The sequence below is a fragment of the Chiloscyllium plagiosum genome, chromosome 17, assembly GCF_004010195.1.
Source record: "Chiloscyllium plagiosum isolate BGI_BamShark_2017 chromosome 17, ASM401019v2, whole genome shotgun sequence".
Classification (NCBI taxonomy): Eukaryota; Metazoa; Chordata; class Chondrichthyes; order Orectolobiformes; family Hemiscylliidae; genus Chiloscyllium; species Chiloscyllium plagiosum.
Window position 1 is genome coordinate 53,757,127 of NC_057726.1, and position 13,702 is coordinate 53,770,828.

Below are 13,702 nucleotides of genomic sequence, written 5' to 3' on the forward strand. Positions count from 1 at the left end.
ACAGGTAGGACAAAGCTGCTTGCTTGACTGCCAACCTATCCATTGCATTAATTTGTTCCACCACTGCTACATCCATGTGTACCATCAATAGGCTCGACTGAGATAAATCACCAAGGCTTCTTCAAGCATACTTCTGTGCTCTTTGTGACATGATTTTAATCCAGTGACAATAATAGAATAGCAATATATCTCTAAGTCAGTTTGGGTGTGACTTAGAGGGAAACTTGCATGTGCTAATGTTCCCATCCAGCACCTGCCTTTGTCTTCCAGTAATGGTTGCAAACTTTCCTTTCATTGAACTCACTGAACTAAAATATTCTGATAAAATATTCTTATAATGTGATCTAAAATACTCACTTTTGAGTTTCTCCAGAATATTGTATGAGTTCCATGAATTAAGCATTATTAGCTATTTTTACTTAATTTTTAGAGGAGTGAAAATACTCCATTATTGTTTGTCTCTTTTTCCTCATTCAGCTTTGAGAATGGATAATTTTTGTTTTGAAATGATCACGTTGTTTGGAAACCTAGAGAAGCTGAAGGCAAGATGCCAAGCTCAGAGGGTGATTTATTTTTAATGTTCTAAAGCCCTGGCTTTATTTGAGCTGAAAATATGTTGCTGGAACAGCGCAGCAGGTCAGGCAGCATCCAGGGAACAGGAGAATCGACGTTTCGGGCATAAGCCTGATGCTGCCTGACCTGCTGCGCTGTTCCAGCAACACATTTTCAGCTCTGATCTCCAGCATCTGCAGACCTCACTTTCTCCTGGCTTTATTTGAACTGATTAAAATATAGTATAGATGGCATTCTGTAACAGCAATTTGGTTTTCCATTAGCAAAGTTCTTTATGTAACAAATACAAAATCTTACTCTACATGTGATTTCAATCCATCTCTGTTAGAACACAAAGATATCCATCAATTTTAGCTTCTGAAAACATCCTAAATTTAGGGTTGACCACTTTAACCACCCATACTTCAGTTATGGAGGACTTGAATGGGCAGCACTGCAGATAGGCAGGATGTTGCTGTCTGTGCAGTTTGTATATGTCATTTTTTTAAAAAAACGTTCTTTTCGAAGAAGCTAATAGCTTTTGCTTGTTTGACTCCTGTGGCAGTGGCTTTGAAATGACAATAATAGCCAGCATGGTGGCACTTATGAATCTGAGCACCAAACACTTTGTCAACACCTATGAATCAGACAGAATCACAGGAGCTGCGAGGCAGGCATTTGTAAACAATGCTAGAATGTTGGCCCCGCAGTCTGTCATCAGCAGTCCACTCCTATGCATTGGCTGGGAAAATTGTTATCAGCCTCAGAATGTGGGACTTGTTAGACCTTTAAATGACCTCATTAGTGAACTAGTACCTGACACCGCCTTGTCAAAATGGGGCAGAGACAGGATCATGCTGTCAAAGTGGTACAACACTTGCCAGCACCAGTTTTCTTATCTTCCTGCCTCTAGTCCCACTTCTGATGTGACTCAAAAATTCTGTCTGGTATCTATGCATAGAATAAATGAGACAACACCCGAGTGAATGTTTAGTTTACAAACATTCTCATTGTATCATGGTATTATTTTTGATTAATGTTCATAAATGGTACAGTGCAATGTTAAGAAACTATTCCTTGCAATCTAATTTGGAGAATATTTAATGCACTTTATATAAGACTAAATATAACATAACTAGTGTTTTAGCCTTGTTATGAAACAATGTTCGAAATATTGCATTAATGTCAAAAGACTAATATCTCATGTCAATCATAACAATCCTATCATTGTTCTTTATTCAAATCCATTTTCAAATTGCAGGGAATGGCCATTACTGTGTCAAGAAATAGAAGAATGTAAAATTCCTGCACTTTCTGAAGCATTATTTCACTGTGAACAGTACAGGTATTAAGCTGTAAAATAAATTTTAAACACATTGCCACGTTTATTGTAGATTTATGTAAAATTATTGTCTGGTTCAGATGATTAGTTATATCTGCAGCACTTTATATATTGCAAATGAATAAGCATATTTCATAATTATTGCTATACTTTCAGTTCTTGAACATGTATTCTGATGAAAACTACACAAAAGATTTGAGGACCAATTATTATCAAAGTTACCACATTAGTGGAGGGTGGGCATAAGAAACTAGTCTTAATATGAACAAATATTTTTTTAAAAAAAGGATTGGTAGCAAAAATTACATTGAAATAGCCATGGGAAGAAATCAAAAGCAATTTAATTTTTTTTTGTAAACCTGCTGAACAAAGGAGATGACAGGCCTCTGAAAATAAGCAATTTTAGAAAGCTACAGTTTATGTTCAAAGAACTTGACAAGGAAATGGAGAAGTTTGAAATCAGAAAAGTATTTCAGATTTCTAGATTTTAATGCTGAAAATTGAGGTTTATTCAAGGATACTGTCATTACTCTAAAATGGCTCACTTCAATAAACAAGATTTGAAACAATTTTACTTGTTGAAATTAAATCTCATATCAGAAAGGTAGTGAACATATGAATGTGTGTTCAGGATAGATTTATGCGCCTTGTCTGGGAGCAAGCCATATTTGATTGAATATTGGGCTACATGTAGCCAGTAGCCTCAGAGTGCACTAAAATTTAGTGAACAGTGATCATAAAGTGTTTGGGTTCAACATGATATTTGAAAGGGAGTAAAGTAGAGCAGCTACTAAGAATCTAGATTTAGGTAAAGTTTCAACACAATATGAAAATGACTTTCCATAGTAAACTGGGCAGATCTGTTAATAGGTTAGATCTGTAGCTGGGATGGGGGACTCTTAAATCAAAGCTTTTAATATGATGAAGAAACAAATTATACTCAGGGGCAAAAGCTTTACTTGCCATACAATTAACAGACAATATTAAACAGGAATAAATATAAAATAAATAACTGAGCAACCTGGCAAATGGGAAAGAAACAAAGAACAGCAAAGATAATTAAATAGACAATACAAACTACAAAAATGGAGTGTAAATAGAAGTTCCAGTGGACATCAAGGAAATGCCAAAAAAATGTTGCATGGTAGAACCCTTTGAGAATTGATAATTGTCAATTAAAAATGAAACTACAATATATTGATTAATTACTCAGTATTTACATTAGAGGAAAAGTAGCTATCAATATTGAATCAAGGGCAAGGGTTCACTAAAATTGATATTAGCAAGATAACAATACTGAGAAAAATAATGGGCTAATTTTTTCCCTAAAATCTGGCTAAATGTTAATTTCAGCGAGTTTCGTGGAGAGTTTCTCTTTGTTTTCTCCTACAATTTTACACTAATTACTTCATTACGTATGCATTAAGTATTTAGTGGTAGAAGTCTTGCTGCTGCCAGATGCTTCTGGATTCCTTGCTATCCTTAAATCTCAGCTGTGTACTTTTCAAATGCTGTAAGTCATGAATAACTCTTCACAGTTGCAGTGTTTGAAGAATTACCCTAGAGATAAGTTGGCATCCCATTTTGCTGACAGAGACCTGGAGGTGAAGATGGACTGGAGAGTTGTCCTTTTTCCTCCGGACCGTCACATGAGACTACAGCACCAGTTCCTGCAAACCTTGTCTGATGTTTCCTTCAGGATCAGTGCAGTGCTCACAGTCTAGAGGAATGCCTAGGAATGTCGGAAGATGATTAATGACCTTCCTTTCTCAGCAAGGATAAATGCCACAATCTTTGCTCTGATGCCCCTCACTCACTCAAACTCTGCCACTGCATGCACCTTTCACCAAGTGTAGTATTCTTCCTCAATCACTCTTACCTAGCCCTTCCCCAAAATACTAAGCTTTCTTGTTCACCACTTGGGACACCTCAACACCTTTCTTTTACTTGCACTAACAATGACAAGTTGTCAGCCACTTTCACTGAAACTCTGCCCTTGTCTGATTGCAGGCGAAAATGACAAACAGCAACATGATGGAGAGGACCAAGGCAGGTGTTGGACAGCCCAACATTTGTCTGCTCAGCCCCTTTGAGGAGAGAATCCTTGCCTTAGAGGGAGAGGGTGACTACTTATTTGGTGATGCCAATCCTCCATGACTCAGCAACCAAGTAAGGTTCCTTGTCTAGCATGTTGCTGTTCTCCTATTACCACCACTATGATGTATTCTTAACATGCCTAAGTTACTACTTTTTACTCCACAGCTTAATACCCATTTTTCCTTCGGCATGGATGGCATCAACCAGCCCCTCCAGACATCATCTCCTCCTATATCTGTGAGGAAGAAGGCACAGAATTCTCAGTGGATGCACTGGCAAGGCTGACTCCCATGCTTTCCCCTATTTTAGTTACTGACATCTTAATGGTTATTGAGATTAGAATTGGGAGCACGTTCTGATGATCACATCATGGGCACGTCTCTGCAGTGGTTGAGAAAGTAATGCCCCAGGTTGTTGGCCTTTGAGGACTGCTGAAGACTAGGCAACTGCTCAGCCCCAGAAAGAAGAAGACCCCATGGTATCAGCCATTAATAACTTTATTGAGATGGACAACAGATATGGACAGCGGGCAGTTTTATTGGAGACACTCAGTAAATTGAATTGGAAGAGTCCATCAACGCTGTCTGTACTGTGCTGTCTTCAGCATGCTTGCATCTTACTGTCTCTATGGACAAGTCGGTGGTTTCCATGGAGAGTCAAATCTAGCCAAATACTAAATGACTGATGGAGATGCCAACATTGCTTTAGCCTTTGGTGATTGACACCAATAACAAGACAGCAGAAGTACAAAGGAGGTTGACCTCCCTCCAGGTCCCTCTTCCCCAGAAGGAGACAGGATGGTGCCAGGAAGACCCATGCACAGGCTCACCAATAATCTCTTAGGAAAAACAAAAGGTGTGGCATCTCTACAACTCTGTGGGATTTCAAGCAGAGGAGTGTGAGCCTTCATCTAGCCAGGAGACACTCAGCATGTATGGGCCTTTGAGGCACAAAAGTTATTGGGGTCATCTGCCCTAAATACCATGGTCAACAGGCTTCTGAGTAGGATAGGGCAGGCCACCCGCACCCCCCCCCCTGCCAGTCATTCCCAGTTATGGACAGTCAACAATGTTTTGAGGTAATGGGAGTGGGAGGGCAAAGGAAAGTCTTCTGAAGTGCATAACAGGCATGGGTAACATTTCATTGTACATAGAATATCATATTTGTAAACACACTGGCACTTTAAATCATTACCTTTCTGATCAATAGCACTGCATTTTCACAACAGCTACAATAATGAAGCTCTAGAGGCTATCCTGCCTCAGTGCCAATCAATGTTAGAATCGTGTTTGAAGGATTGCCACTGTCTTCCTAATGTCTAGTGTAGCATTACATTATCATTATTGAATATGGGACTGCCAGATGCTATAATGCCTTCAAACCCAATGTGAATGTTAATTTTTATTAAACAGCAGGAAAAGCAAAGAAAGAACTAAAATAAAACTGGAATTAAATGGGATTGATAACCTTTGGTGCAGTAACAAATTTACAAGTGTGAAGAGGGTATATATTAAGTTCCATCTGGCTCTCTGGACCCAATGCTTTATCATGGTGAAGATAATGTTCCTGTTGCTCAATAACCTCATCTTTCTTCTTCGAAGACTGCAGCTGCTCTCCCAGCTCTTCAGCATCCATCACATTTGCCCTCTGCCTGCTCCAGCTGTACAGAGGATAGCATGCAAGGATTATGCAACACACTCTTAAGCCCACTTAAAGGAGTAATTGGCACTCTAGTTACATGTGCCCCTTGGGGATGAGTGTCCACGTTAGATAGAATTCCTCATCAAGATTGAGAGTGATGTAGTTGATTCTATGACTATGGTCCCGAGACAGTATTAGATCCAAGGATGAACTATATAAATTGGCGAGAAAAGACAGCAGACTTATGAAATAGGAGCAGTTTAGATTTCGGTAAAGGAGGACAAAGGAGTTGATTAAAAGGTGGAAAATAGAATACGAGAGTAAGCTTTTGGGGAATGTAAAATGGGACTTTAAGTTTCAATCAGTGTATGAAGAGAAAAATGTTTAAAGCAAATGTAGGTCCATTACAGTCAGAAACAAAGCAATTTATAATAGGAAACAAAGAAATGGCTCTCCAACTTAAATACATACTTTGCTTCGGTCTTCACAAAGGAGTTCACAAATAACATACCAGAGATATTGGGGAAAACAAGGTTTAATGAAAGGGAAGAACTGAAGGCAGATAAATCCTCAGGGTCTGATATCTACTCTGGGATGTAGATTAAGGAAGTGGCCCTAGATCTACTGGATACATTGGTCATCATCCAAGATTTTATAGACTCAGGAACAGTTCCCACAATTTTGAGGTTAGGCAATGTAACCCCTTTATTTAAGAAGAGAAATGGAGAGAAAACAAGGAATTATAGACCAGTCAGCCTGATGAAGATTTAATAGCTGAGCACTTGGGAAAACACTGGCAGGATCAGACAGAGTCCGAACGGATTTATGAAAGGGACATGCTTGCCAAATCTACTGAGATTCTTCAAGGATGTAATTAGTACAGTTGATTTGGGCGAGGAAGGGGGTGAGGTGATGGCGAAGGTTGTGAAGGACAGTGCTTGTGATTTATTTGGACTTTCAGAAGGCTTTTGACAAAGTTCATTGATGACAATCCATCTGGACTTGACTAAGGATTACTACTTTTAAACTTTAAGAGATAGTGATCCAACCAAATGGTCATCAGTATTTTTGTCTTATAAGTTGCTTCCATATGTTGTGGGTGTGATATTGACATAGCACAGTGCCAGACATAACATCCATCTTCTTAATGGTTAATTGCTGGTAAACATGATAGGTTTGCCAGCTTGTGTCTGTGCGGTAAGGCAAGACAAAAGTACTGTGAACCTTTAAATTCTGAATGAGGCAGGACGCAAAAAGACGAGGATTGAGTGTATCCAAATAGGTGTAAAGTAAGTGCTAAGTAGCCAAGCTAAAATCCAGAGATACATTCTGTTCTAATATGTGTTCCTGTATGCAAAACAGCTTGGACACAGCATTGCAATGAAAGGTGTTGGTGAGCTTCAGAGATGGTGAACCATATTTTAAGTAAAATCATAACAGGTGGCACAATAGTTCAGTGGTTGACACTGCTGCCTCACAGTGCCAAGGACCCGGTTTTGATTCCAGCCCTGGGCAACTATTTGGAGTTTGCATTTTCTCCCCGTGTCTGTGTGGATTTCAGCTGATTCTCTGGTTTCCTCCCACAGTTTGAAGATGTGCTGGCTGGTGGATTGGCCTTGGGAAATACAAGATTACAGGGATAGGGTGGGAGGCAGTGGGTTTGGGTGTGATGCTCTTTGGAGGGTCAGTGTGACTCAATGTGCCAAATGGCCTCCTTCCATACCATTGGGATTCTCTGATCTATTATGTGATGACTTTGGTGCCTATCTGGTGCCAGCCACTTTGGACAGTACTTACAGAGCATGCCCTGAGATGTTGTGGAATGCTGGCCAAAATGGATGCCCAAAGAAAATAAACTGAATTACAGTTGCTCTGCTCTTGACTTTCATTTTGGGAATTCTTTCTGTCTAGTTTTTCTCCAATGTTTGGGACAAGAGTAACTTGCATATAAATGAGGTGAGGTTAAATAATAATGAGATGTTCATACATTACAAATGCCCTTGCTACTTTGTTTGCAAAATTCTCATCTAACCATCAAAACTCTGTGCAAAAATTCTTGACATTGAGAATCTCATGTTTTCATTCTTGCCATATTTTCCCAAATAGGAGAAAGTGAGGACTGCAGATGCTGGAGATCAGAGTCGAGAGTTGGTGCTGGAAAAGTACAGTCAGTCAGGCAGCATCCGAGGAGCAGAAGAATCAACATTTCGGGCTTATTCTCCTGCTCCTCGGATGCTGCCTGACTGACTGTGCTTTTCCAGCATCACACTCTCGACCCCCATATTTTCCCAAATGTTTGTCATTGCCCATGTCATTCAGTGACTCTGCCCAATGAATCTAAAAGGGTGGCTTCCTCAGGATCAGATCAATTCCTTTCCCATGGATTTAAACATTGCAGACCTGCTACTTACATGAGCTTCTAAAGTTCTACATATATGGGAACCATTCCTTTAGACTGAAAAATCAGGCATGTAATTTTGCCATTTAAGTCAGACAAACTAGGGCATTGTAAGTTAGTCGGTCTGATATCTACGTTGGGGAATAATAAGAATTTATAATGAAGCTAGAGTGAATTAACATTTTGAAAGGTTTAAGCTGATTGGAAAGAGCTAATATGCATTTCTACAGAGCAGACAGTATCTGATTAATCTTTTTGAATAGTTGACTAAAGTAGGGGACAAGGAACATCTATGGATGTTATTTATGAACTTTGAGAAGATTTTTTAAAAATCTGCCATAAGAATTTTTTTTTGATTTATTATTGTCACATGTATCTCAGTAAAGTAAAAAGTTTTTGTTTTGCGTGCAGCACAGATAGATCATACCATACAAATGGAATTAAGGTAATAGACAGAGTGGAGAATACAATGTTACAGCTGCAGAGAAGGTGCACAACATTAAATTTAAAATTTGAGAGGTCCATTCAGAAGTCTAATAATAATGTGGAAGAAACTGTTCTTGAATCTGTTGGTACATATGTTTAAGTTTTTGTATCTTCTGCCTGACGGAAGAGGTTAGAAGAGATGATAGTCTCGTTGGGATGTGTTTTTGAATATATTGGCTGCCAGTCCAAGACAGTGAGAAGTATAGATGGAGTCAATGGATGAAAGGTTAGCTTGCATGCTGGACTGGGCTGTGTTTACAACTCTTATATCCTGGGCAGAGCAGTTGCCACACCAAGCCGGATGCATCTGGATAGAATACTTTCTATGGTGTCCTACGTAAAGTTGAAGCTAGTGGCATTGAAGGCCAATGGCATGGGTGGAAATTTAATTGAATGCATGGTGACAGAGTAAGAATAATGAGTGAATTTTCTAATTGGCAGGCTGTGACAATCATAAAGTAGATTGGAAGAAACTGTTTGAAATCTGTAATTCTAAAAGATACACTCAAAAAATTAGACCCAGATTCAACAGAAATGATATCCACGTATGTTTTTATATTTTATTTTTATTCTTTCATGAGATTTGCATGTCACTAATAAGGTCAACATTTGTTGTCCATCCCATATTGCCCTTGAACTGAATGATAATTTAACGGGATACCTAAGAGCCAACTACACTGCTGTGGTTCTGGAATCATATGTAGACCATAGCAGGAAGGACTGCAGATTTCCTTCCCTAAAGAAGAAGACTGAGCCAGGTGGAGTTTTGGGACGATTGACCAAAGACACTAGCTTTTAGTTCCAGATTCATTATGAAACAATTATGATGGAAGAGACAAAAAAATGATGGAAATTTGGAACACTCTCCTGTAAATGGCAATTCATGCATTTTACATCTGAGATTGGCACATTTTATTTACCAAAGGTATTAAGGAAGTGGGACAGAGTCGATATATGAAGTTAACAAGTAGAATAGCTATGTTCTCACTGAATGGTAGTTTAGGCTCAAGGGCTAAATGGACCTCCCTTATTTACCTATGCTCATTTAAATACTGCCCTAGATTTTGCAGTTCTAATTATATTGAAATTATCAGTGTTCTTTGTTATTGCTCTGAAACGGATAGCAACGTCTGGTTTTTGGTTAAACCTGCAACTTGTGAAATTACCGTCAGTGATTTTACAATTCACCAAAGGATATGTTGTTGATTTCTGTGAAGTTCTTTTTTTAATTGTTTGTTCTTAGGATATAGATATGTCTATCAAATCCATTGCTCATCCTTAACTACGTTTGAGAAGATGGTGGTGAGACACCTTGTTTTACTGCTGTAGTCTGTGTAGAGTAGATACATTCAAATCCCTGGTAAGGAGGATGTTTCAGGATTTTGAACTGGTGACACTGAAGGAATAATGATATATCTCCAAATCAGGATGTTTTAGAAGGGAATTTGCAGGTGTTCATGTTTCCTTCCTCTTGCTGCCCATGTTCTTTCAGGTGGTGGACATTCTAAGTTTGGAAGATGCTGTTGAAGGAACCTTGATGAATGCACCTTGTAGACACTGCACACTGTTACACTGTGTGCCATTGATAGGAGGGTAAATTATAAGATGGTAGGTGGCGCCAGTTGAAGAAGCTGTTGTGTTCGTGATGGTGTTGAACATCTTGAGTGTGTTTGGAATTACAGTAATTTAGGCATTTGGGGAGTATTCCATCACACTCTTAATGTGTGTTGTAGATTTTGGACAAGGTTTGAGGAATTGGAAGCTGAATTACTTGGTAAAGAATTCTCATTCTCTGATCTGCTCTTGTGGGCACAGTGTTTATGTATCTGGTTCAGTGAAGTATTCTTTACCCCCGATTCCAAATAAGTGATGGGTTCAGTTGGATGGAAAATTAGAATCAAAGGTAAAGGTGTAAATAGGATTGCACATTAGTAATGGGGCTGATTGTTACCATAAAATAAAAGGAAGGGACAGAGTTTGAATGTCATATGCACCAAGGAAGCATAAAGTATGGGAAAATTTGATAATAGAAAAAACTTAAAGGCTTTGTATCTTAATGCACAAAGTATTTGGAACAAGGTAGATGAACCAATGGCACAAATCGAGGTAAATAAATATAACTTCCTAGCCACTATGGAAATATGGTTATAAGGAGATCAAAACTGGGAACTTAATCTTCATGGATATTTGACCTTTTGGAAAGACAAGAGGGAAGGAGAAAATGGTTGGGTAGCACTGTAAATAAGAGATGAATTGAAGACAGTTGTGAGAGACGATTGAGGTTTGGATGATGGCTTGGATGATATAAAGTCCATTTTGGTGGAGTTAAAACAAAAAAACAAAGGATGGAAGACATTGGAGATCTGTACACAACTCTTACCAAAGAATAGGCGGCACGGTGGCACGGGCGGCACGGTGGCACAGTGGTTAGCACTGCTGCCTCACAGCGCCAGAGACCCGGGTTCAATTCCCGACTCAGGCGACTGACTGTGTGGAGTTTGCACGTTCTCCCCGTGTCTGCGTGGGTTTCCTCCGGGTGCTCCGGTTTCCTCCCACAATCCAAAAAATGTGCGGGTCAGGTGAATTGGCCATGCTGAATTGCCCGTAGTGTTAGGTTAAAGGGGTAAATGTAGGGGTATGGGTGGGTTACGCTTCGGCGGGTCGGTGTGGACTTGTTGGGCCGAAGAGCCTGTTTCCACACTGTAAGTAATCTAATCTAATCTAAAAAAAAAAATAGCCATTTTGGAAAGCTTATATATCATCAAAGAATGAGAGCATGAAAAAGAATTCAGCAAATATTTATGGCTGACTTTAATCTTCATGTTGGTTGGGTTAATCGAATTGAAATGACAATGAATTCTTCGAGTGCATTAGGACAGTTTAACAAATTATCTTAGGGTAAGAGATTCCCTCAGATGCTGTGATCACAACATGATAAAATTTAATATTCAGTTCCCAAGTGCGCTTAATTTATTACAATGAGATGAGGATAGAGTTAGTCAAAGTGAACTGGGTGATTAGATTAGCAGGAGGTAATGTATCCATAAATTGGAGGAGCAACACCTCATCTTCCGCCTGGGCAGCCTTCAGCCTGGACGATTTAGCACTGAGTTTTCCAATTTCAATTAACCTCCTTTCCCATCCCTTGACTCTCTTTCCAGGCCCCCTCCTCCCTTCCATTCCTATGACCAACCCTTCCTTCCAGGTACCAACCGGATTTATTCCTCCAATTGACCGACCAGGCCACACCCTCTACTTGTGTTAACCTATCACTACCTCAATCCAACCACCACCATCATCCAAAACCCTCCCCCAGCATACCCCTCCATTTATCCACAGCTCCCCTTATACTCACCCCCAGTTCTGAAGAAGGGTTACACCTGAAACATTAACTTCCCTACTCCTGTCGCTACCTGGCTTGCTGTGTTCTTCCAGCCTCCTGCATGTCTACCTTGAATTCCAGCATCTTCAGTTCTTTTGTCTTTTTGACTCTCAGCAAAAATCTGTCCCAGTAAGGAGGAAAGATTCTCAGAGAGGGATAAACCATCCATGGCTAACTAAGGAAATTAAGGAGAGTATTAAGTTTAAAGAAAAAACATACAATGAAGTGAAAGTCAGTGATCGCATCAAACACTGGGATAAGTTCAGAATGCAGATAAGGAGGACTAAAAACACAATAAAAGACAAAGTACAATGTCAAACTGACAATAAGAGTCACTTCAAAAAGATGAAGAGAGAGCCCAAAGTCAACACAAGCCTCTTAGAAAATGAAACTGTGGAGATAGAATGGCAAATAAAAAAATGACAGTAGAGTTAAACAGACATTTTGTATCAGTCTTTAATGGGGTAGATACTTCAAGCATCCGATTAATACTAAACATTATGGTATAGGCATTAAGTACCATCATCAGAGAAACGGGGGTTGCATTCATGGGTCTTCATCTGAACCGTGCTAGGACCAGAGACATAGCGACTCGCATAACTAGGGCTTTAGACAGGACTTTAAACTAAATGGTGGGGGGGAAGAGGTTTCAGTTATAGAAAATAATAAAAACCTGAATTAAAGGAGCAGGTAATAGTACAGAACTCAGGAGAGATTATTTAAATCTTCAGCACAGACACGAATAGGACAGGGTGTATGGAAAGGGCTAGCAAGCACACTGGACAAACAAATGATGAGAAGAGGAACGGTTAATACAGGGCTTAAGGTGTTAAATCTGAATCCATGCCGTATAAGGAATAAGGCAATTGAGCTTGTGGCGAAGATCAAAATTTGCAGGTACGATGTGGTGGCATCACAGAGATGTGGCTGCAAGGGGACCAGGATTGGGAGCTGAATATTGGGAGCTGAATATTGAAAGTATAGGCAGGTGGTGTTGTCTTATTAGTAAGAAATTAAAGTAAATCAATAGTAAGAAACAAATTAGAGTCAGATGGTGTAGAATCTATGTGGGTAGAATTGAGGAATCGCAAAAGTAAAAAACCATAACTGGAGCTATGTACAGGCCTCCAAACAGTCAGAAGCACTAGGAGATAGAAAAGGTGTGTAGGAAAGGCAAAGATACAGTGATCATATGGGATTTCAATATGCAGGTGGACACGAAAATCAGGTTGGTAGTGGATTGCAAGAAAATTATTTTGTGGAATATTTACGAGATGACTTTTTGGAGTGGCTTGTGGTGGAGCCCATGAGGGAACAGGTAATATTGGATTTTACTTTGGGCAGTGAGACAGACTTGATAAGGGAGCTTAAGATGAAGGAACCCTTAGGAGACAGTGATCATTATATGATTGCATTTACTCTGAAATTTGAGAGGGAGAAGATAGGATCAAAGGTAACAATATTACAGCTGAATAAAGGCAACTACAGAGGCATGAGGGTGGAGCTGGGTAGAATTAACTGGAAGAAGAGTCTAGCAGGAAAGACTGTGGAAGAACAATATCAGGAGTTTCTGGGACTATTTCAGGAGACACAGCAGAGATTCATTCCAAGGAAAAAGAAGCATGGTACAGGTAGGATGAGGCAACAATGGCTGATGAGGGAAATCAGGGATAGCATAAAAGCAAAAGAGAAAGCATATAATGTGGCGAAGGGCAGTGGGAAACCAGAGGATTGGGAAGCTTACAAAGACTAACAGAAGGCAACAAGAAAAGAAGTAAGGAGGGAGATGATTAAATATGAGGGT

At 39.5% G+C, this 13,702-nt stretch overlaps 1 protein-coding gene across 1 annotated transcript in view; it reads left to right on the forward strand.

Annotated features, from left to right (window-relative positions):
• Positions 1–13,702, forward strand: part of LOC122558742 (BTB/POZ domain-containing protein KCTD19-like) — a 121,283-nt gene that overhangs the window by 71,422 nt on the left and 36,159 nt on the right. The window contains exon 10 of the mRNA XM_043707534.1: positions 1,814–1,897. Within this exon, the coding sequence (XP_043563469.1) occupies positions 1,814–1,897 (84 nt within the window). The remainder of the gene's footprint in view (positions 1–1,813; positions 1,898–13,702) is intronic.